A 23,496-nucleotide genomic window follows, 5' to 3' on the forward strand; every position below is an offset into this window, starting at 1 on the left:
AGTGTGATGTCCAGAACTGGACACAATGCTACAGTTGAAGCTGAACTGGTGTTCACCGTAACCATTTTGTGCTTGAGTCTCTTACTTATACATCCCTGCAATCTCTATGCCTTATTAGCCACCTTGCTGACCTGCGCTGCCACCACCTGCGATCTGTGTCGCTGTACACCCCAATTACTTCTGTGCCCGTGTCCTTTTTCGGATAGTACCCTTTATATTGCCTCTCCTCGCTATTCCGACAACAATCTTATCAATTTGCACTTCTCTGTATGAAATATCATCCGGTATATGTCTTGCCCATTCCACCAGTCAGTCCCGCTTCCCCTGGGGAGTCTGTCACAATCCTCCTCGTAGATCTCTGTACTTCCCAGTTTTTTTTAACTTTCCCACAATGGGCCGGTACAGTGGTTAGCACTGCTGCCTCACAGCGCCAGGGACCCAGGTTCGATTCCCGGCTTGGGTCACTGTCTGTGCAGAGTTTGCGCATTCGCCTCGTGAATGCGTGGATTTCCTCCGGGTGCTCCGATTTCCTGCCGAAAGACGTGCTGGTTAGGTGCATTGGCCATACTAAATTCACCCTCAGTGTACCCGAACAGGCGCTGGGGTGTGACGGTAACTTCATTGCAGTGTTAATGTAAGTCTACTTGTGACTAATAAATAAACCTTGCTTTATCATCCTGGACAAGTCATGCCCTACTCGTTCTGAGATTTCGGAAGTTGCCTTTACGTCCGGTGAGCATCAAAGTGGACTCGCACTCCGGTGCCCCACTGCTGGAGACCCTATCGGTGTCTTAGCTGGCACACCACCTTGGGAAGTTCAATCCCCCCCACCTCCCTCCATACCCTCTGCTGTTTCTTGTCACACGCCATTAACAAGCACAGTACAGTGAGGCACCGTTAAAACATTTCAGCCTGCCCTCCCACGCAACTTTCCTCTTTTCAATTTTACTTCCCCCAACTGCAAAACTTGCCAAACTGGATCCCCAATCAGGTTCTTTTTTTAAAAAAAGTTTGTAAATTTTTTTGCGGCCCTTCACTGGGTAGCTTGAGCTTTTGGAGTTTAGGGCGGGGATTATCAGGAGCATCTGATTGTTGGCAGAGGTTCCTGGAAGCCCTGTCGGTATTCGTTATGAACAGTATGCGGAAAAACCAGTTCTTCCCTACTGTCTTGCCCCTTTTGCCAATTTGAAACTTTGGATGCTTTGACTCATGCTGCCCAGAAGGGAGCCATTCAGCCCATTGTGCCCATACTGGCATTCTGTCAGACTTTGCCAATTAGGGCGACACGGCGGCACAGTGGTTAGCATTGCTGCCTCACAGTGCCAGGGACCTGGGTTCGATTCCCAGCTTGGGTCACTGTCTGTGCAGAGTCTGCACGTTCTCCCAGTGCCTGCGTGGGTTTCCTCCAGGTCTTCCGGTTTCCTCCCACAGTCCAAAGATGTGCAGGTTAGGTGCATTGGCCATGCTGAATTGCCCCATAGTGTCAGGGGGACTAGCTAGAGTAAATTAATGGGGTTATGGGGATAGGGGCCTGGGTGGGATTGTGGCTGGTGCAGACTCATGGGCCGAATAGCCTCCTTCTGCACTGTAGGATTCTATGATCTATGATCCAGTTCCATTCACCTGAAACCACAAGTCCGCAAACTGGTTTTTGTACCCTTTGAATGCTCCATGGCATGTTTCAATGGCAACAGTGGGGAAGGACTTCAGATACTGAGAGAGAATTTCAAAGCTGGTGGTGTTTGCATTAGTGCAAAGAAGATTAACTCGATGTGATTCGACTTGGGTACGAACTTTGATGGATTCCATGAGGAGGAATCGTTACGGATGGCAGTCAGGTCACTCCCCACATTTAAGGTGATTGTCAGAGGGGCCCGAGGAGAGAAGCGGAGAAAAGTCTTGCTAATGCAGCAGGATCTGAGTCTGCTTCCAGGAGGCTGGTACAGGCAGATTCAGGAATTGGGACATTCCAAAAGGGAATTGGATAACTACTCCAGGGGCTATGGGGAAGAGAGTCGGGAAATGTAATTGATTAAATTGCTCTTTCTGTGAACTGGCACAGGGAGGAAGGGCTGAATGGCCTTCTCTCATTTAACTTGTCAAAGTCTGTCTCCAAGTGAGGATCGCATCTGTCAAATCTTCCCTCAATCTTCTGGGAACACCACCAGCTTTGAAATTCTCTCTAAATGAATGAGTTCTGTCTTTCCTGGCACCTTTCAAAACTCCACCGGGCATTTGAAAGGTCCGGATGACAAGGATACGGAGTTACTCAATCTAATCATCCGGATTGAGGGGCTGCATCGAATCAGGTATCTGTCGATATATATTCAGTGCACACACAGACACAGCAAACATATTATTGTGCTGCAGCTCCAAGTTCCTATCGTGTCCCGCCTTTTCCCTCTTCCTTCACGGGCTTGGCAGTGTGTCGCCACAGGAAGAACTTTTCCAACAGAATCCGTGGATGCGGTGTTCAGTCAGTGATGTGAATTTAGGGAGACATTCACCGTCACCCCTGTAACACGGGCCGTTTCTCTTCTGTTTCAGGATTCTGCCGATCTCCGCCCGTGATGATTGCTGGAGGTCGAGTATTTGTTTTGCCGTGTGTGCAACAGATCGAGAGGTAACAACCCAGGGAGGATGATAACCGGGTGCGGCTTTGGGTCAGATCAAGATCTTCCCCCTCTGGGACTGGGTGGGGTTTTGGGTCAGACACTGTCCTTTCCCCATCTGAGACTGGGTGGGACAGTGGGTCAGACACTGTCCTTTCCCCCTCTGGGACTGGGTGGGACAGTGGGTCAGACACTGTCCTTTCCCCCTCTGGGACTGGGTGGGACAGTGGGTCAGACACTGTCCTTTCCCCCTCTGGGACTGGGTGGGGTTTTGGGTCAGACACTGTCCTTTCCCCCTCTGGGACTGGGTGGGACAGTGGGTCAGACACTGTCCTTTCCCCCTCTGGGACTGGGTGGGGTTTTGGGTCAGACACTGTCCTTTCCCCCTCTGGGACTGGGTGGGGTTTTGGGTTAGACATTGTCCTTTCCCCCTCTGGGACTGGGTGGGACAGTGGGTCAGACACTGTCCTTTCCCTCCCTGGGACTGGGTGGGACAGTGGGTCAGGCATTAAGCTGACTGTCTGAGTGGGGGGGAAGGAAAGTAGGCACGTTTCCATGCTCCCATGAAATTATTTGTTCAGCAGTCTGATATCTTCCTGTAACTGTTGTGGTTTCTAACCTCCTCTCTCTCTCTCTCCCTCTCTCCAGGATTTCCCTGAGTACTCTGACACTGAATGTGAAAAGTGAGAAGGTGTACACGCGCCATGGTGTCCCTATCTCTGTCACAGGAATTGCACAGGTACAGTGCTGGCAGGTCTGCCTTTCCGCCCCGGGTTAAAGGGCAGGTTAGAGTAACTGCCTCAGTCTGCTCCCCTTTCTCACCCCACCCCCTCACAACCCAAATTAAAATGGCTTAAATTCAATGACAGCTCAACGAGGAATGTCTTCGACAGGAGAGCTGCTGTTTTACATATTGTGTGTGTATGTGTGCTGTAGATATTAAATGTAATGTTTCTGGAAGCTCGACTAGAAAGGAACATAGTTTATTAATAGTTTAGGTGGCACAGTGGTTAGCACTGCTGTCTCACAGCGCCACGGACCCGGGTTCAATTCCAGCCTTGGGTCACTGTCTGTGCGGAGTTTGCACATTCTCCCCGTGTCTGCGTGGGTTTCCTCTGGGTGCCCAGTTTCCCCTCTCAGTGCAACGGTGCGTGGGTTAGGTGGATTGGCCATGGTAAATTGACCCTTAGTGTCAGGGGGATTAGCAGGGTAAATACGTAGGGTTATGGGCCTGGGTGGGATTGTGGTCGGTGCAGACTCGATTGGCCAAATGGCCTCCTTCTGCACTGCATGGTTTCTATGTTTCTATTACGGAATGCAAAGTAAAACCACTACCGCAGCATGCACACATTAGTCTCTGCCTGGGGCTACAGTTCAGCAAGCCCAGTCCTGGGCCTGCTTTATGAAAGGCTCAGGTAATGAGTTCCAGCTAGGCAGGCCACAGCCTATTACCGGGGAACTCAGATTTAACAAGCCCCACAAGGAGATCAGTCAGTGATTCCCCATGGACCGTGTGGGGTTATTATCACAAATCAAATTGTTTTGGCTGCTGAAGGTGCTAATTCTCAGTAGCACTTCGCATGCGCAAACACCGATTACGTTCTGTTACTGTTACCCAGTAACAAACCTCTGCTGCCTGCTCAGGCTGTGCACGTTAGCAATGTATTATTTTCGGGCTCCGAAAATATGGGGTATGGGGTTTACTGTCCTGTTTGGCGGTGCTGCACTCACTGGGAGCGTCAGCCATGTGAACCTATGCACAAATCCGAATTAGCAGCAGGAGTAGGCCACTCGGCCCCTCAAGCCTGCTCTGCCGCCATTCGGTAAGATCATGGCTGATCTGACTGTAACCTCGACCCCACATTCCCACCTCCCCCTGAGAACCTTTCGCCGCCTCAAGTCCGAGCCCTTGAACATTTTCGAGGCTGAGACCGATAGGTTTTTAATCAGTTGCGGAATTAAGGGGTATGAAGATGAGGCAAGAAAGTGGACTTAGTGCGTGTTAGATAAACCATGCTCTTATTAAATGGCAGAGTAGGGGCTCGAAGGGCTAAATGGCCTACTCCTGTGCCTATTTCTTGTAGTCTTGAACCCAGAGGCTTCTGACTGGCTGCCAACTGCACACTACTACCAGAGCCTGTGTTGGCAGCGAACGGATTTGATTTTCTCAAAGCCCTGCCTCCTGAGGATTCTCTCTGTCTTAATGGCCTTCACCCTCTGTTAATGGATTCTCCTGTCTGCTTTGAAGATTAAATTAAGATCCGCGCAGGAAGTCTGGCCGGTGCATCAGTGACTATGCGGCACCAGTTAAAATATTTTTTAAAAACCCTGGCTGTATTTCCTGCACCGCCTGTTTACTGCTCTCATTTTAAACCTCACCTGTACGAGTCAGTGTGAACTCGATGCCCACACATCCTGTTCTGAATCGGGCCTTTTGAGGTGGCAGGAGGAAATGTCAGATGTTTCTCATAGTCGAGATGGGTCGGAGACTTCCAGAGAATTCCAAAGGAGAGAATCCCCTTTCCGATCATTATTTCCTTTTCAGTACAACTTCTCACGGATCAAAGCCCGCTTCATTATTCCAGCGATGCAGCATTCCGGCTTGCTTTTGTCCTCTTCCCACCCCTTCCCCCATACAGCCAGAACTCCTTCGCTCAACAGTGATTGAATTTGTGATGCAAGCAGTCCTGATTTAATTTGCGACTAACATTGAGATCAGTGCACAGCCATTCATTGACGCAATCCAAACAAGAATCGAATCCATCGGAGGCACGGCGGTTAGTGGTTAGCACTGCTGCCTCAATTCCTGGCTTGGATCATGTCTGTGTGGAGTTTGCACGTTCTCTCCGTGTCTGCCTGTGACTCCTCCGGGTGCTGCGGTTTCCTCCCACAGTCCGAAAGACGTGCTGGTTAGGTGCATTGGCCATGCTAAATTCTCCCTCGGTGTACCCAAACAGGCGCCGGAGTGTGGCGACCAGGGGAATTTTCACAGTAACTTCATTGCAGTGTTAATGTGAGCCTACTTATGACATCAATAAATAAACTTATTGATTCACAGCACAGGTTACAACAGCCAATAGGGTATTTGGACAGTATGGCCAAGTGAATTTTAGAGGCGTTCAAAGTCGGAACATTGGCAGAGAGAGTGGGTTTGGATTAGGAATTCCGCACGGTGCAAGTGCACGGAAAGGGATTTGACCCATTGGAATCTGTACAGGATGAGATAATGGGAGTTGGTTTAATCTGCAGGAGTCAGTACAGCAGGAGTGACTGAGAAGCCATTTAGTCCATTGAGATCTGTAAGTGGAAGTGAACGGGAAAAGGATTTTCATCCAGTGGGATCAGTACAGGCGAATGAATGGAAGGAGTTTGATCCACGGTCCACTTGAATCTACAAAGGAGGCGAGATTGGGTGTTAATATCATCTGTTGGAGTCTGGGCAGTGGGAATGAATGGGGTAACGGTTTTGAACCTGTGGACTCCTATATTGTGGAAGCTATTGGGAAAGAATTGCATCCATTGGATTATGTGAAGTGGGGGCGATTGGGATTGAGTCCAGTTTGCGCAATGAGAATGAGTAGGCGGCAGGGATTTGATCCTTTGGAATCACCCTGTGCGGAGAGGGGCTGGGAAGGAAGAGGTATCGCCTCATGAACCTGCTCCTGGGCCTGGCCAAACCTGCCATCAACAGGTCCAGGCAGCGGGTGAGCGAGGGGGTTGACTGACCCGACTGTCTGCCCCTATACCGTGGCTGCGTTTGCGATCGGGTGTCACTGGAAAGGGAGCATGCGGTGTGCACCGGCATCATCGAGGCCTTCCGTGCGCATTGGGCACTGCAGGGACTGGAGTGCATCATTGACCCCATTAATTACATTTTAGTCTGATGTTTTAAGTTTCATTTGTGTTTGTATTTGTTGAGGGCACTCCTTTAAGGGGCTTCCCCTTTTACTTTGTCCTTCAGTTCGTTTGGTTTGGTTTATACAAAAGAGTTGGAATCTGTTCCCTCGAGGTGATAGGTCTGCTTCATACTTTAAGGATAAGAGTCCCTGAGCTCTGCAGTATGGTGAGAGACAATGTGAAGATGCTTGATCCACTGGGATATTGTGGAATGGCCTGGATCCATCAGGATTAACCCCCTGCCCATCTCCTCCTAGTTCACAGTTAAATGCTCCACTCTGGGGAGCTGTACCGTTAGGTCTTTCTCTTGAGTTTTTTCCCCCAAAGGAGCTGATCCCCATTCGGTCCCATTGAAACCCCACCCCCACCCCTCCGAGTGACGTCTTCCTCTTACAGGTGAAGATTCAGGGGCAGAATAAAGAGATGCTGGCCGCTGCCTGCCAGATGTTCCTGGGGAAATCGGAGATTGAAATTGGACAGATCGCGCTGGAGACGCTGGAGGGTCACCAGAGAGCCATCATGGCTCACATGACTGTGGAGGTAGGCTTGAATCCTAAATTCTCTCGGTGGAGGGAGGGAGGGGGTGGAGGGGCCTTGACATTTTACCTGGGACTTGCTACTCGTGAAAAAGTTTCCACCAAAACATCAAGCACCAATAAAGTTGGCAACCCGGCCTGGGGTTGCCGACTTCATTGGCGCTTCTCACCCAAGACACAGGATGGGGAGGTGCTGACTCTTCATTAGTCAATGAGCCTGAATGGGGGTCTTGGGGTGGGGTGGTGGGTGGGTGCCGTCTTGATTTTCTCACTCGCTGTTCCTGTTTCCGTTCCAGGAGATCTACAAAGACCGCAAGAAGTTTTCGGAGCAGGTGTTTAAAGTGGCTTCCTCCGACCTGATCAACATGGGCATTGGCGTGGTCAGTTATACCCTGAAGGACATCCACGATGACCAGGTAGGGCAAGACCCTCTGCCCGTTAGTACCCTTTAACACAGCGTACCCTCACTGTGATGTACCGCTCGCTCAATATGCTCTCTCCAGTGTATATTCACTGCGACCTTCCAACTCGCCTTGAATACCCTTTCCAGTGTATATTCATAGAAACATAGAAAATAGAAGCAAGTGTAGGCCATTTGGCCCTTCGAACCAGCTCTGCCATTCATTATGATCATGGCTGATCACCCAACTCAATAATCTGATTCCGCCTTTCCCCCCTATCCTTTGACCCCGCTTTGTCTCAAGTACTATACCCAGCTCCTTCTTGAAAACATACAATGTTTTGGCCTCAACTGCTTCCTTTGGCAGTGATTTCCACAGGCTCACCACTCTCTGGGTGAAGAAATTTCTCCTAATCTCAGTCCTAAAAGTCCATATCCTCAGACTGTGACCCCTGGTTCTAGACTTCCCCCATCATTAGGAACATTCTTTCTGTATCTACCCTGTCTAGTCCTCTTAGAATGTTATAGGTTTCTATGAGATCCCCTTCCCTCATTCGTCTGAACTCCAGCAAAAAGAATTCCTAACCAACTCATTCCCTCCTCATACGTCAGTCCCGCCATCCCAGAAAGCAATCTGGTAAACATTCTGTACACTCCCTCTAGAACAAGAACATCCTTCCTCAGATAAGGAGACCAAAACTGCACACAATACTCTAGGTGTGGCCTCACCAAGGCCCTGTATAATTGCAGAAAGACATCCCTGCTCCTGCACTCGAATCCTCTCGCTATGAAGGCCAAACACACCATTTGCCACCTTTACCTTCTGCTGCACCTGCGTGCTTACCTTCAGTGACTGGTTTCATTTCACATTCCCCTCTCTTGATGTCTTCCCCTCTGTGATGTGCCCCTCACCTTTAATACTGCCTTCAGTGTATATTGACTGTGATATGCTCACCGTTAATACCATCTGTAGTATATATTTACTCTGATATACCTCTCATCAATACTCTGTCCAGTGTATATTCACTGATGTACAGCACAGTATAGCTGCTGCCTCTCAGTGTCAGGGACCCAGGTTCAATTCCCGGCTTGGGTCACTGTCTGTGTGGAGTTTGCATGTTCTCCCCGTGTCTGCGTGGGTTTCCTCTGGGTGCTCCGGTTTCCTCCCACAAGCCAAAGATGTGCAAGTTAGGTTTATTGGCCATGCTGAGGTTGCCCCTTAGGGTCCCAAGATGTGTAGGCTAGGGGGAGTAGCGGGCTAAATACATGGGGTTACAGGGATTGGGTTTGGGTAGGATGCTCTGTCGGAGCGTCGGTGCAGACTCGATGGGCCGAATGGCCTGCTTCTGCACTGTAGGGTTTCTATGATTCTCTGATACCTTCACCTTAAATTTTATCTCCAGTGTTTATTCACCTTTAGTATCCTCTCCATTAAGTTGACACTATGATGATCTCCTTGCTCTGAATGCTGTCCAGTGCAGCCAATGAATAAGATGATTGACAGCACTGTGGTAACTTGTCTGTGGAGTGTGTCTCCTCTCTGTAACCTGACATTGTGTTTGACATCTCAAGTACTCTCTGCCACCTTGAAGTCTCTGTTGCCACGGTATTGCAGATGCTGTACTAATCACATTCCCTGTGTCCACAGGGTTACCTGCACTCGCTGGGGAAATCCCGTACGGCACAGGTGCAGCGTGATGCACGGATCGGAGAGGCTGAGGCCAAGCGAGACTCTGGCATTAAGGTACCCGGTTTGAGTAGATGTGGGGTGGGGTTGTGAGGGAGGGAAGCGCAGCAACTGATTGGTCTTCTAGCAGCAGTCAATGTGGATCGGGTCCGACAGAACAATGCCCGTTATCAGCGGGATTTCTTGATAAGCTTTGTGCTCATTTCAGGCTTAGAAGTTAAATATTTTGACACAGAATAAAGCTCCCTCTACACTGTCCCCATCAAACACTCCCAGGACAGGTACAGCATGGGGTTAGATACAGAGTAAAGCTCCTTCTACACTGCACCCATCAAACACTCCCAGGACAGGTACAGCACAGGGTTAGATACAGAGTAAAGCTCCCTCTACACTGTCCCCATCAAACACTCCCAGGACAGGTACAGCACGGGGTTAGATACAGAGTAAAGCTCCCTCTACACTGTCCCCATCAAACACTCCCAGGACAGACACAGCACGGGGTTAGATACAGCTTCTTTCATTATTATCTAACACTGTACTTGAATTCCAATCTCAGAAAGGGGTCATTTATGTCCCACTTGATATTTATTCTGTTCATTAAGGCAATGTGGGCACCATTGGCTGAACCATTTATTACCCTTGAACTGAGTGGCTCGCTCGGACATATAAGAGTCGTTTGTAGGACAGACCAAGTAAGGGTGGCTGATCCAGATGGGTTTTCGCGTCCATCATCATTGCTCATCATTAGATGTTAATTCCAGATTTTTTTTTCGTTGAATTCAAATTTCACCATCTGCTGTGGTGGGATTCGAACCCGGGTCCCCAGAGCATTACCCATGGGTCTCTGGGTTACTAGCCTAGTGATGATACCACTGTGCCACCGCTTCCCCGCTTCACACTTCCATCCCAGGTCATGTTCCTTCCTGTGGTCAGAGAATAGTTTGAGTGAGCAAGATAGAGGAGGAGATGCTCCCTAAAGCTCAGAGGTGCAAGTCATTAACACTTCAGATAGTGTCTTTCAGCAAACACTATGCAGCCACAGAAGGACATGGTTAAATCTTTTCACTGTTGGAGCGCCGGGTATTGTGGTGGCCACTTTCCCCAGAGCAAGATCCCACAACTGTAGTTCTTATGAAGCAGCCAAGGGGGAGGGTGATAGCAAGAGAATAGTTTGCAATCGAGCAGAAGCTATCCTGTCAGGTAAATATCCTGCAAGCCTGACCGTGGGGTTTGAGGCACGTGGCCAGAATCGAGCCCTGCGCAGGTCCTAGCTGGGGTCTTCAGTTAATTCTTTAACAGGATGTGGACATCGTTGGCTAGGCCAGCATTTATTGCCCATCTCTAATTGCCCTTGGGAAGGTGGTGGTAGTTAGCTGCCGCCTTGAACCGCTGCAGTCCATGCGGTGTACGTAATGCCCACAGAAACTCTTGGGAGTCTGGGTAATGTAACTCGACAACTCACCTTTGAATCCTCCCCTCCCCGGACAGGAAGCCAAGGCCCAGCAGCAGAAGGTCTCGGCGCAGTACGTGAACGAGATCGAGGTGGCCAAAGCGCAACGTGACTATGAGCTGAAGAAAGCCGTCTACGACACGGAAGTGAGCACTAAGAAGGCCACCTCCGACCTGGCCTACCAGCTGCAGGTCAGTGGGGTTGGGCTGGCAGGGCTCAAGCAGACGGCCCACCAACTGCGGGTCAACGAGGCCGGAGGTCGTGGTTGGGCAGTTCTGGCCTACCAACCACACTTCATTGAGGTTGGGAGGGTTGTGGGGACGTGCAGGCAGACCTGGCTTGGCAGTTGCAGGTCAGGGGGCAGGCAGGCTTGGACGATTGACTGTGTGTGAGGGGGTCGTAGGGTAAAGCAGGCCTGGTCTCCTGGTCTACCAGCCAAAAGGCAGTGAAGTCAGGGGCCAGGTCGGAAAGGCCTACAAACTTCAGGTCAGTGAATTCAGGGGTCAGACAAGCCTAACCTACCAACTGCAGATCAGTGAAGTCAGGGTGATGGATCAATCAGGCTTGGTCTATGCACTGCAGGTTACCGACATCTTGGGGGTGGGGGGGGGGGTCAGAGGTCAGGCATTGCAATAGTCAAGGCTGAAGGTAATGAGAACAGGCATAAGGGTTTCAGCAGCTGACGAGCTCAGAGAATGGATGAGACGGGAGGGCATTGGGTGTGTGGAGAGCAGGTAGTGGGGGGTGGTAGTGGAGAGTGGGGTGGGAGGGAGTAGCATTGCAATAGTGGGGGGTTGGTCAAAGTATTGATGGAGAAGGTAGGCATTAATCCTGTCGTTCCCACCCTCCCCCCACAGGTTGCCAAGACCAAGCAGCAGATTGAGGAGGAGAAAATGCAGGTCCAGGTGGTGGAACGGAGCCAGCAGATCCAGGTCCAGGAGCAGGAAATCCTCCGGCGGGAGAAGGAGCTGGAGGCCAAGGTCAAGAAGCCAGCCGAGGCAGAGCGTTACCGTCTGGAGAAGCTGGCTGAAGCCGAGAGGTAAAAGTGACCAGCTGGAGGGCGGGAATGATGGAGGGAAGAGGGAGGTGTTAATCTAAAACGCAGCTGCTATCTTTGCAGTCAACACTGCTCTAACACCCTACCTCCACCCAGTGTCCCAGCTATCCCCATTTATATTATTTTGGGTTGAACCAGTTAAACCAACTGAAGCACAAATTAAAGGAGCGCAGTCCCTTAAAGGGACCTTGCATCAAACAAAAACAAATGGCAAAAAAAAACTTTAAACATTGAGTCAAAGTGTGATTAAAGGGGTCGATAAAACAGTCCAGTCTGGCGGTGCTCACTGGGCACAGAAGGCCTGGGTGAAGCCGGCAGACACTGCGTTTCCCCATTTATAAATGTACAAACACCCATCACCTATTTAACAATGCAATTGCCATTAAACACTAGTGTAATTTTAAAAAATTTATTCAAGAGATGTGGGCGTTGCTGCTCACTCCAGCATTTATTGACCATCCCTAATTGCACTTGAGAAGGTGGTGGTGAGCTGTCTTTGTGAGCCACTGCAAACCCTGAGGTGTAGGTACACCCACAGTGCTGTTTAGGGAGGGAGTTCCAGGATTTTGACCCAGCGACCGTGGAGGGACAGTGATATATTTCCAAGTCAGGATGGTGAGTGACTTGGAGGGGAACCTCCAAGTTGTGGTATTCCCAGGTATCTACTGTTCTCTTCTGTCTTGATGGAAGTGGTCATGGGTTTGGAAGGTGCTGCCTAAGGACCTTGGTGAGTTCTTGCAGTGCATCTTGTAGATGCTACACATGGCTGCCACTCCACTCCATGGTGGAGGGAGTGAATGTTAGTGAATGGGGTGCCAATCAAGTGGGGCTGCTTTGTGATGTAGTGTTAAGCTTCTTGAGTGTTATTGGAGCTGCTCCCATCCAGACAAGTGGAGAACATTCCATCACACTCCTGGCTTGTGCCTTGTAGATGGTGGACAGGCTTTGGGGAATCAGGATGTGAGTTACTCGCCGCAGGATTCCAGGCCTCTGGCCTACTCTGGTGACTACAGTACTTTTTATAAGAACATAAGAAATAGGAGCAGGAGTAGGCCACCTAACCCCTCGAGCCTGCTCCGCCATTTAACAAGGTCATGGCTGATCTGAGGCGAATCAGTTCCACTTACCCGCCTGCTCCCCATTTCCCTTAATTCCCTTATCAATCAGAAATCTATCTACCCGTGATTTAAACATATTCAACGAGGTAGCCTCCACCACTTCAATGGGCAGAGAATTCCAGAGATTCACTACCCTCTGAGAGACGAAGTTCCCCCTCAACTCTGTTCTGAACCAGCCCCCACTTATTTTGAGGCTGTGCCCTCTAGTTCTGGTTTCCCTTCTAAGTGGAAAGAATCTCTCTACCTCTACCCGATCCAGCCCCTTCATTATCCTATATGTCTCTGTAAGATCACCCCTCAGCCTTCTAAACTCCAACGAGTACAGACCCAATCTGTTCAATCTCTCCTCATAAGCTACACCCCTCATCTCCGGTATCAACCTGGTGAACCTTCTCTGCACTTCCTCCAAGGCCAATATATCCTTTCGCAAATAAGGGGACCAAAACTGCGCACACTACTCCAGTTGAGGCCTCACCAGTGCCTTGTATAATTGCAGCAAGACCTCCCTGCTTTTATATTCTATCCCCCTCGCGATAAAGGCCAACAGTCCATTCGCCTTCTTGATCACCTGCTGCACCTGCAGACTGAGTTTTTGCGATTCGTGCACAAGGACCCCCAGGTCCCTCTGCACAGTAGCATGATGTAATTTTTCTCCATTTAAATAATATTCCAAGTTACTATTGTTTCTTCCAAAGTGGATAACCTCACATTTGCCAACGTTATATTCCATCTGCCAGATCCTCGTCCACTCGCTTAGCCTATCCAAATTTCTCTGCAGACTTTCCGCGTCCTCCACGCATTTCGCTTTCCCACTCATCTTCGTGTCATCAGCAAACTTTGATACCCTACACTCAGTCTCCTCCTCCAGATCATCTATGTAAATGGTAAACAGTTGAGGCCCCAGCACCGATCCCTGCGGCACGCCACTGGTCACCAACTGCCAACCAGAAAAGCACCCATTTATTCCAACTCTCTGCTTCCTGTTAGATAGCCAATCCCCAATCCACGCCAACACCTTACCCCTAACTCCGTGTACCCCAATTTTCTGCAGCAACCTTTTGAGAGGCACTTTATCGAATGCCTTCTGGAAATCTAAAAACACCACATCCACCGGTTCCCCTCTGTCAACCGCACTAGTCACATCTTCATACAAATCCAGTAAATTCGTCAAACACGACTTTCCCTTCATGAATCCATGCTGCGTCTGCTTGATCGAACCATTCTTATCCAGGTGCTCTGCTATTTCCTCTTTAATGATGGACTCCAGCATCTTCCCAACTACGGACGTTAAGCTAACCGGCCTGTAGTTATCCGCCTTTTGTCCACTTCCTTTTTTAAACAGCGGCGTAACAGTAGCTGTTTTCCAATCAGCCGGCACTACCCCAGATTCCAGCGAATTTTGATAACTAACTACTAACGCATCTGCTATTACCTCAGCCATTTCTTTCAGTACCCTGGGATGCATTCCATCCGGGCCCGGGGACTTGTCCACCTTCAGTCCCATTAGTCTACCAAGCACTACCTCTTTAGTAACAGTAATTGTATTAAGGACCTCCCCTCCCACCAACTCTCAATCTCTAATATTCGGCAAACTATTTGTGTCTTCCACCATGAAGACCGACACAAAGAACTTATTTAACTTCTCAGCCATTTCCTCGTTTTCCACTACTAAATCCCCCCTCTCGTCCTCCAAGGGTCCAACATTCACTCAAGCCACTCTATTCCTTTTTATATATTTGTAAAAACTTTTACCATCATTTTTTATACTTTGAGCTAGTTTAGTTTCATAATCTATCTTTCCTTCCTTAATCGCTTTCTTAGTCGTTCTTTGTTGTTTTTTAAAGCTTTCCCAATCCACTAATTCTCCACTATTTTTGGCCACTCTGTACGCATCTGTTTTTATTTTAATACTCTCCTTTATTTCCTTCATTATCCACGTCTGGTTATCCTTTTTCTTACAGTCCTTCTTTATCACCGGAATATATTTTTGCTGAGTACTTAAAAAAATCTCCTTAAAAATCCTCCACTGTTCCTCAGCTGTCCTACCTACCAGTCTGCTCGCCCAGTCTACATGAGCCAATTCCGCCCTCATCCTATCGTACTCCCCTCTGTTCAAGCAGAGGACACTGGTTTGGGACCCTACTTTCTCACCCTCCATCTGTATCAGAAATTCAACCATATTATGATCACTCAACCCAAGAGGATCCCTCACAAGAAGATCCTTAATTCTACCTGTCTCATTACACAGTACCAGATCCAAGATAACTCGCTCCCTCGTAGGTTCTGTAACATACTGTTCAATGAAACTATCCCGGCAGCATTCTAAGAACTCTTCCTCAAGCCCTCCATGTCCAATTTGAGTTGACCAATCAATATGCAGGTTAAAATCCCCCATGATTATTGCCGTTCCGTTTTTGCACACATCCATTATTTGCTTGTTTATAGCCCTCTCCACCTCTAAGTTATTATTTGGGGGCTAGTGTAGTTCGCTTTCTGGTCAATGGTAACCTCCAGGTTGTTGATGGTGGGGGATTCAGCGACGGTAATGCTATTGAGTGTCAAGGGGTGATGAAGAACGAAACAGGTAATTTAGCTTCAGATGTTGCCATTGAGAGGCGTGGGTGCACTCAGTAACGGGGATGGGGTTGGAGTTCCTCCTTTTTTCTTAAGCAGTCTCTCTTGATCGAGGGTGATTTGCTTCCACTCCAGTTCAATGGGTTCAGAAGTGGCTGACAAGTGGCATGAACCACAGATTCTGCCACTTGTGGGGCAGGTGGTGCTTGAAGGGTCATGTAGGTGGGCTGTTTGGAGGTTTGTGGAATGAGAGAGTCAGGGAGCCCCCTCCCAGTGGACCAAAGCATCGGAGGTGTTGGCGGAGTTTAAAGTGGGGGGGTAACTCACCTGCTCTCTAAATAGCATTGAGGGATCATACTTAGATTCACCTGAGTGGGCGGCACAGTGGCTAGCACTGCTCCCTCACAGCACCAGGGACCCAGGTTCAATTCCCGGCTCGGGTCCCAGTCTGTGCGGAGTCTGCACGTCCTCCCCATGTCTGTGTGGGTTTCCTCCGGGTGCTCCAGTTTCCTCCCAGTCTGAAAGACGTGCTGGTTAGGGTGCATTGAAGCCCCTACTTCAGCGCTGCACTGGAGTGTCAGCTCGATATTTCTGCTCGCACATCTGGAGTGGGGACTTGAGCCAAGATTGTAATGAGGGGGAAATAGTTTGTGCTGGGAACGGGGGGCTCTCAGTCTTGTTTTCCGCGCTGCCGCGTCTGTCTCTGCTCTCACAGGAACCTCCATTCCATGGTCCCTCCACTTTGTCCCTTTTCTTTCTAGGTTGAAGCTGATCATGGAGGCCGAGGCTGAGGCTGAATCCATACGAGTGAGTACTGCCCTCCTTCATGTCAGACAGAGCCTCATTCAGGCACCATGTAGATACTGCGTTCCGCTGTGACACTGCGCCACAGGAAGGAGACACTGGCCTTCGAGGACAATCAGTGTAGATTCCAACATAGGGTTAAAAACTGCGGACAGGTTGCATGGACCCAGTTTAAATGGGGTGGGAGAGGGGGCGGGGGTGTGAAGAGCAGGGAGGAGTGAGATTAACTGGATACCTCTTTCAAAGAACGAGCACAGACAGAATGGTCCAAATGGGCTCATTTGGTGCCATTTGATGATACAAATCCAGTTGTAGTATTGGGGCAGTTGGGCGGCATGGTGGTGCATGAGGGGTGAGTACTGCTGTCCCACGGCGCCAGGGACCCCGGGTTCAGTTCCCAGCTTGAGTCCCTGTCTGCAGAGTTTTCCCCATGTCTTCGTGGGTTTCCTCCCACAGTCCGAAAGACGTGCTGGTTAGGTACATTGGCCGTGCTAAATTCTCCCTCGGCGTACCCGAACAGGCGCCGGAGTGTGGCAGCTCAGGAGATTTTCACAGCAACTTCATTGCAGTGTTAATGTAGGCCTATTTATGACACTAATCAATAAATAAATGAAATGAGATTTGTTTTCACACGAGGGCAGTGGAAATCTGGCATTTTGTTGCCCCATCTCCTGCCTTCCAAAATGGGAGGAGTGGGTATAGTCGGAATTATGTCTTAAGGGCATAAAGTAAAACCAAAATACTGCGGGTGCTGGAGATCTGGCGTGAAAACGGAAAGTTCTGGAAACCCGTGGCGAGAGAAACGAGTGAACATTTTGAGTCCGATTATGAATCCTTAGGAACCGTTCTGAAGAAAGGACACATTGGACTCCTCGAAATGCTAACTCCATTTCTCTCGCCCCAGGTGTCGCCAGACATGCTGAGTTTCTTTTCCAGAACTTTCCGATTTCATTCGCGTCTCGAGGAGCCGAGCCAGCGATGCCCTCGCCTCATGAAAGAATAAATTTAAGCCAGGTGCCGCCGGACTTGTAATTCAGAGAGGCCTCCAGGCGTAAGGCTCTGGGGGGTGGGGGGGAGTGGTGGGGGGGAGATGCGGGTTCAAATCCCACCCCGGCAGCCGCTGGAATTTAAATTCAATTAACAAGATCGGAATTGAAAACTAGTCTCGGGAATCCAGGTTAAAAGGCGGGGAAATGGAGTTAAGACACATACCAACCGTGATTGAAGGGTTGCGTGTGGGGGCTGGTGGTGGAGGGGGGGGTGGGGGCGCGAGGGTCGGGGTGGGGTGGGGGCGCGAGGGTCGGGGTGGGGTGGGGGCGCGAGGGTCGGGGTGGGGTGGGGGCGCGAGGGTCGGGGTGGGGTGGGGGCGCGAGGGTCGGGGTGGGGTGGGGGCGCGAGGGTCGGGGTGGGGTGGGGGCGCGAGGGTCGGGATGGGGCGGGGGCGCGAGGGTTGGGGTGGGGCGGGGGCGCGAGGGTCGGGGTGGGGCGGGGGGGCGCGAGGGTCGGGGCGGGGGCGCGAGGGTCGGGGTGGGGCGGGGGCACGAGGGTCGGGGTGGGGGGGCGCGAGGGTCGGGTGGGGTGGGGGCGCGAGGGTCGGGGTGGGGTGGGGGCGCGAGGGTCGGGGTGGGGGCGTCACGGGGATCAGTGACGGCGGTGGGTAGTTTGGGTTGTCTCTGAATCCATGCCCTCTGCTCTGTGCCTTCCCTAGGTGAAGGGAGAGGCGGAGGCCTTCGCTATTCACGCCAAGGCCAAGGCCGAGGCTGAGCAAATGACCAAGAAGGCCGAGGCTTTCAACGAGTACAAGGACGCTGCCATGGTGGACATGGTGCTGAGTAAGCTGCCTGAGGTGAGTGCTCTGAGTCAGCAAGGCCGCGGTGCGGGTGATGTCTCTGTGAAATAGTCCATCGATCGCCACCTCTTTCTCTCTTCCTGCACTCTCTAACAGAGAGGGCCTAACAGGGCCTCTAACAGAAATCTTTGTCTCTTCACTGGACACAGGTGAGGTCCCAGAGGATTGGAGGATAGCAATGTGGTCCTGTTATTTAAGAAGGGTAGCAAGGATAACCCTGGTAATTATAGGCCAGTGAGCTTGATGTCCGTGGTAGGGAAATTGTTGGAGAAGATACTTAGAGATAGGATATATGCGCATTTAGAACTGAATAATCTCATTAGCGATAGACAGCATGGGGTTTTGTACGAGGGAGGTCATGCCTCACAAATTTGGTTGAGTTTTTTGAGGAGGTGACAAAAACGATTGACGAGGGAAGGGCCGTGGATGTCGTCGATATGGATTTTAGTAAAGCGTTTGACAAGGTCCCTCAAGGCAGGCTGGTGCAAAAGGTTAAATCTCACGGGATAAAAGGTGAGCTAGCGAGATGGGTGGAGAACTGGCTTAGCTATAGAAGACAGAGGGTAACAGTGGAGGGGTCTTTTTCCGGTTGGAGGTCTGTGACTCGTGGTGTTCCGCAGGGCTCTGTACTGGGACCTCTGCTGTTTGTGATATATATATATATAAATGATTTGGAGGAAGATGTGGCTGGTGTGATCAGTAAGTTTGCGGACGACATAAAGATTGCTGGAGTTGCAAATGTTGATGAACATTGTCAGAGAATACAGCAGGAGATAGATAGAAACATAGAAAAACTACAGCACAAAACAGGCCCTTCGGCCCCACAAGTTGTGCCAAACATATCCCTACCTTTTCGGCCTACCTATAATCCTCCATCCTATTAAGCTCCATGTACTCATCCAGAAGTCTCTCAAAAGACCCTACTGAGTTTGCCTCCACCACCACTGACGGCAGCCGATTCCACTCGCCCACCACCCTCTGTGTGAAAAACTTCCCCCTAACATCTCCTCTGTACCTGCCCCCCAGCACCTTAAACCTGTGTCCTCTCGTAGCAGCCATTTCCACCCTGGGAAAAAGCCTCTGAGAGTCCACCCGATCTATGCCTCTCAACATCTTATAGACCTCTATTAGGTCTCCTCTCATCCTACGTCTCTCCAAGGAGAAAAGACCGAGCTCCCTCAGCCTATCCTCAGAAGACATGCCACTCAATCCAGGCAACATCCTTGTAAATCTCCTCTGCACCCTTTCAATCTTTTCCACATCCTTCCTGTAATGAGGCGACCAGAACTGGGCACAGTACTCCAAGTGGGGTCTGACGAGGGTCTTGTATAGCTGCATCATTATCCCCGGACTCCTAAACTCAATCCCTCGATTGATAAAGGCCAGCACACCATACGCCTTCTTAACCACCTCCTCCACCTGCGGGGCCGATTTTAGAGTCCTATGGACCCAGACCCCAAGGTCCGTCTGATCCTCTACAGTACGAAGAGTCTTTCCCTTTATATTGTACTCCTTCATCCCATTTGACCTGCCAAAATGGACCACTACGCATGGGCTGGAACATTGGGCAGAGAAATGGCAGATGGAATTTAATCCAGATAAATGCGAAGTGATGCATTTCGGGAGATCTAATGTAAGGGGGAGCTATACAATAAATGGCAGAACCATCAAGAGTATAGACACACAGAGGGACCTGGGTGTACAAGTCCACAGATCCTAAAAGGTGGCAGCACAGGTGGAGAGGGTGGTGAAGAAGGCATATGGCATGCTTGCCTTTATTGGAAGGGGCATAGAGTATAAAAGTTGGCATATGACGTTGCAGCTGTATAGAACGTTGGTTGGGCCACATTTGGAATACTGCATCCAGTTCTGGTCGCCTCACGACCAGAAGGACGTGGAGGCTTTGGAGAGAGTACAGAAAAGGTTTACTAGGATGTTGCCTGGTATGGGGAGGGTCTTAGCTATGAGGAGAGATTGGGTAAACTGGGGTTGTTCTACCTGGAAAGACGGAGGATGAGGGGCGACCTAACAGAGGTGTATAAAATTATGAAGGCATAGATAGGGTGAACAGTGGGAAGCTTTTTCCTAGGTCGGAGGTGATGAACACAAGGGGTCACGAGTTCAAGGTGAGGGGGGCAAGGTTCAATACAGATGTCAGAGGGACGTATTTTACACAGAGTGTGGTGGGGGCCTGGAATGCACTACCAAGCAAGGTGATTGAGGCAGACACGCTGGGATCGTTTGAGACTTATCTAGATAACCACATGAACAGACTGGGAATAGAGGGTCCAGTTGGGCACATGAGCTGCGCAGGTTTGGAGGACCGAAGGGCCTGTTCCTATGCTGTATTGTTCTTTGTTCTTTGTTCTCTAATCTGAGGAAAGATGTAAAGCTGTTGATGAGGGTGCAAAAAAGATTGACGAGAATAGTTCCAGGGCTGATGGACTTCACTGGTGTGGACTGACTGCAGGCACTGGGGTTGTTCTCCTTGGAGGAGAGGGGGTTGCGGGGACATTTGCTGGAGGCGTACCGTACCGGAGGTGTTCATGATCAAATAGTGGCTCAGGCAGAGTAGATGGGAGAGAGACTGTTGCCAATGGCAGACCGGGTTGCGAACCAGGGAACACAACCTCTGGGACTGGATGTGACAGACACTTTTCCCCCCCTCTGGGACTGGGTGTGACAGACACTCTCCTTTTCCCCCTCTGGGACTGGGTGGGATGACACCTTCCCCACTCTGGGATTAGGTGGGACAGACACTTACCCCCCTCTGGGACTGGGTGGGGCAGACACTTTTCATCCCCTCTGGGACTGGGTGGGGCAGACATTTTTCTATCCCCCACTCTGGGATTGGGTGGGACTGCGTTTGGCAGAAGAAGCATGGACGAGGAGCGTCGTTTTGAGACGACAAGTGGTTAGGATCTGGGGCGTGCTGGAGGCAGATTCAATCATGGCTTTTCCCAAAAGGAACTGGGTAAGCACCCCGAGGGGGGGGAATGGAAATAAAACCCCTGTGGCATACAGGGAAAGGTCGAGGCCGGCTGAATTGTCCATGTAGACTGGAATCAATGGGTTGAATGGCCTCCCTTTGTGTTGCATCTATTAGATTCTCCGGGGTGACACTTGCCGCAGTGTCCAGGGAATTAATCTTTCAATTCCCCAGGTTAGTTCTGGGGCCATTGGCAATCCCCCGCTCACAGCCCATTGCAGGATGTGTGTCTGTCTCTCTCACCCCGACATGATCTTTCCCTTGCTCGATCACCTCCCACACTCGCACCTTCTCCCATCGTCATCATGACCCCGAATCCTTGAGGAGTGAATGGCGTGAGTATGTGATCGGGGCAATAGGCGCAGTGAAGCTTCCGATAGTGGAATGGGATTGCATGTTCTCTTGTCCTGTTTGTTTTCCAGGTGGCAGCTGAGATTAGCCAGCCCTTCTCCAAAGTTAAGAAGATCACCATGGTCAGCAGTGGGAATGGAGAGGTGGGAGCGTCCAAGCTGAGCGGTGAGGTACTGGACATCATGATCAGGCTGCCCGAAACCATCGAGAAGCTCACCGGAGTCAGCATTAACCAGGTGAGCAGCGTGGGGAGTTCAGGGACATGACCGAGACAGGCCAGGAAAATACATGTCCTTTCCCTCTCAGGGACTGGGTGGGACAGTGGGTCAAACTGTTCTTTTCCCCTCTGGGACTGGGTGGGGCAGTGGGTCAGACACTGTCCTTTCCCCCTCTGGGACTGGGTGGGACAGTGGGTCAGACACTGTCCTTTCCCCCTCTGGGACTGGGTGGGACAGTGGGTCAAACTGTTCTTTCCCCTTCTGGGACTGGGTGGGACAGTGGGTCAAACTGTTCTTTTCCCCTCTGGGACTGGGTGGGGCAGTGGGTCAGACACTGTCCTTTCCCCCTCTGGGACTGGCTGGGAAAGTGGGTCAGACACTGTCCTTTCCCCCTCTGGGACTGGGTGGGACAGTGGGTCAGACACTGCCCTTTCCCCCTCTGGGACTGGGTGGGACAGTGGGTCAGACACTGCCCTTTCCCCCTCTGGGACTGGGTGGGACAGTGGGTCAGACAATGTCCTTTCCCCCTCTTGGACTGGGTGGGACAGTGGGTCAGACACTGCCCTTTCCCCCTCTGGGACTGGGTGGGACAGTGGGTCAGACAATGTCCTTTCCCCCTCTTGGACTGGGTGGGACAGTGGGTCAGACACTGTCCTTTCCCCCTCTGGGACTGGGTGGGACAGTGATTTCTGTCTTGTCGATTTAACTATCTGACAGCGGTTTGCAATAGTGAGTATTATGGAAGAAAGTTACGAGTTTAACATCCAAATTCTCCTCCTGTGTCTGTCATTCTGTGTGCAGGGATCCTCGAGACCCAGCCGGATGTCGTAAGCTAACCGAACAAGTGAGCCAGAGTGTATGGAATGGACGTTGTGGGCCATCCGGAGCAAGTGTGGCCTGGCATGGACGCTGGGGGGAGGGAAGGGTTCCACTTCTGCATGTATATTCGTCTCTGTGTCAATGTTTAGCCCATGTCTTTCGCATCTAACCTTATAGTCCTGCTCATTGTTGTCCTGTTAGTAAATCTCAATGGAAGGAAAAATGCCAGATCTGGATAGTTATCCCTTAAGGTCACTGTATTCCAGCTTTACTTCCCTAAATCCTGTTTTGAGAAGTCCGAGCTGCCCTAACCTGTGCGTTTAATCATTTGTTCATCCGTCTTTTCGACCAACAATGTGGCCACACGCTCCCGCATTTTGCAATGAGAATCTATCCATCCGGATTGCGGGAGAGAGTCCGGGAAGAGGGTTGGGGGGGGTTTGGGGGGTGGGGGGGGGGGGGATGTTGTGTTCGTAGTTTGAGACCCTGCAAACTGCCAATGTGTTTTCACCCTGGTGTACACCGAGGCGGGGAGGGTGTAGCAAACACAGTGATGTGTCAACAGGATTCTTTTCTTCTTCAAGAGGGGCCGTGCCTTACTGAAAAACCTTCTTGTCTCGAAACCAGCCCCAAATTTTAGCCAGTCGTGCCAGTCAATTTGGGATATTAATTCCTTTGACAAGACTCTTAGTGTGGCCCCTGTAACACTCACCTCCGCTGTTTTAAGCTTTAATCTCCCTTTTCTAAATAATATATATATATATATATTTCAGCCCAATTAATGATTGTAGTTAAAATAGAGACTGTTACAGGCTATTCAGCCCCCTGGTAGTCATTTGAAGTACGTTGTGTGTGTATATATTATAGAACCACCCTGTTGCCTGATCTTCCTTGGTGGAGCATTTATTAGAAAGAACCTGGAATTTACTGACAGCATGTTTTAAAATAAACTGTCCAGCTGCTCTGATGAAGTGAAATAAAATATCTCACCTGTCTTGAGTCTGCTCCTGGTATTTGTTCATTTGGTGAAGGAGTTAATTCTCCATTCCATTTTATAATCTCTCTCTCTCTCTCCACCTCCTCCTCCTTTCTGGGACCTCCGATGCACGGTTCGATGGCGAGGAGAGATTTTACA

The 23,496-nt window shown here is 50.4% G+C and overlaps 1 protein-coding gene across 1 annotated transcript in view; it reads left to right on the forward strand.

The window, feature by feature from the left end:
• The window catches only part of LOC144496914 (flotillin-1-like), a 41,980-nt gene extending 18,624 nt beyond the window's left edge, over positions 1 to 23,356 (forward strand). The window contains exons 3-13 of the mRNA XM_078217531.1: positions 2,548 to 2,623; positions 3,261 to 3,351; positions 6,906 to 7,049; positions 7,342 to 7,461; positions 9,094 to 9,189; positions 10,621 to 10,773; positions 11,440 to 11,621; positions 16,093 to 16,138; positions 17,844 to 17,981; positions 21,396 to 21,560; positions 22,344 to 23,356. Coding sequence (XP_078073657.1) covers positions 2,548 to 2,623; positions 3,261 to 3,351; positions 6,906 to 7,049; positions 7,342 to 7,461; positions 9,094 to 9,189; positions 10,621 to 10,773; positions 11,440 to 11,621; positions 16,093 to 16,138; positions 17,844 to 17,981; positions 21,396 to 21,560; positions 22,344 to 22,373 — 1,241 coding nt within the window. The 3' untranslated portion in view covers positions 22,374 to 23,356. The remainder of the gene's footprint in view (positions 1 to 2,547; positions 2,624 to 3,260; positions 3,352 to 6,905; positions 7,050 to 7,341; positions 7,462 to 9,093; positions 9,190 to 10,620; positions 10,774 to 11,439; positions 11,622 to 16,092; positions 16,139 to 17,843; positions 17,982 to 21,395; positions 21,561 to 22,343) is intronic.
• The last annotated feature ends 140 nt before the right edge of the window (positions 23,357 to 23,496 follow it).

Source organism: Mustelus asterias, chromosome 8 (genome assembly GCF_964213995.1).
Source record: "Mustelus asterias chromosome 8, sMusAst1.hap1.1, whole genome shotgun sequence".
Lineage (NCBI taxonomy): Eukaryota > Metazoa > Chordata > Chondrichthyes > Carcharhiniformes > Triakidae > Mustelus > Mustelus asterias.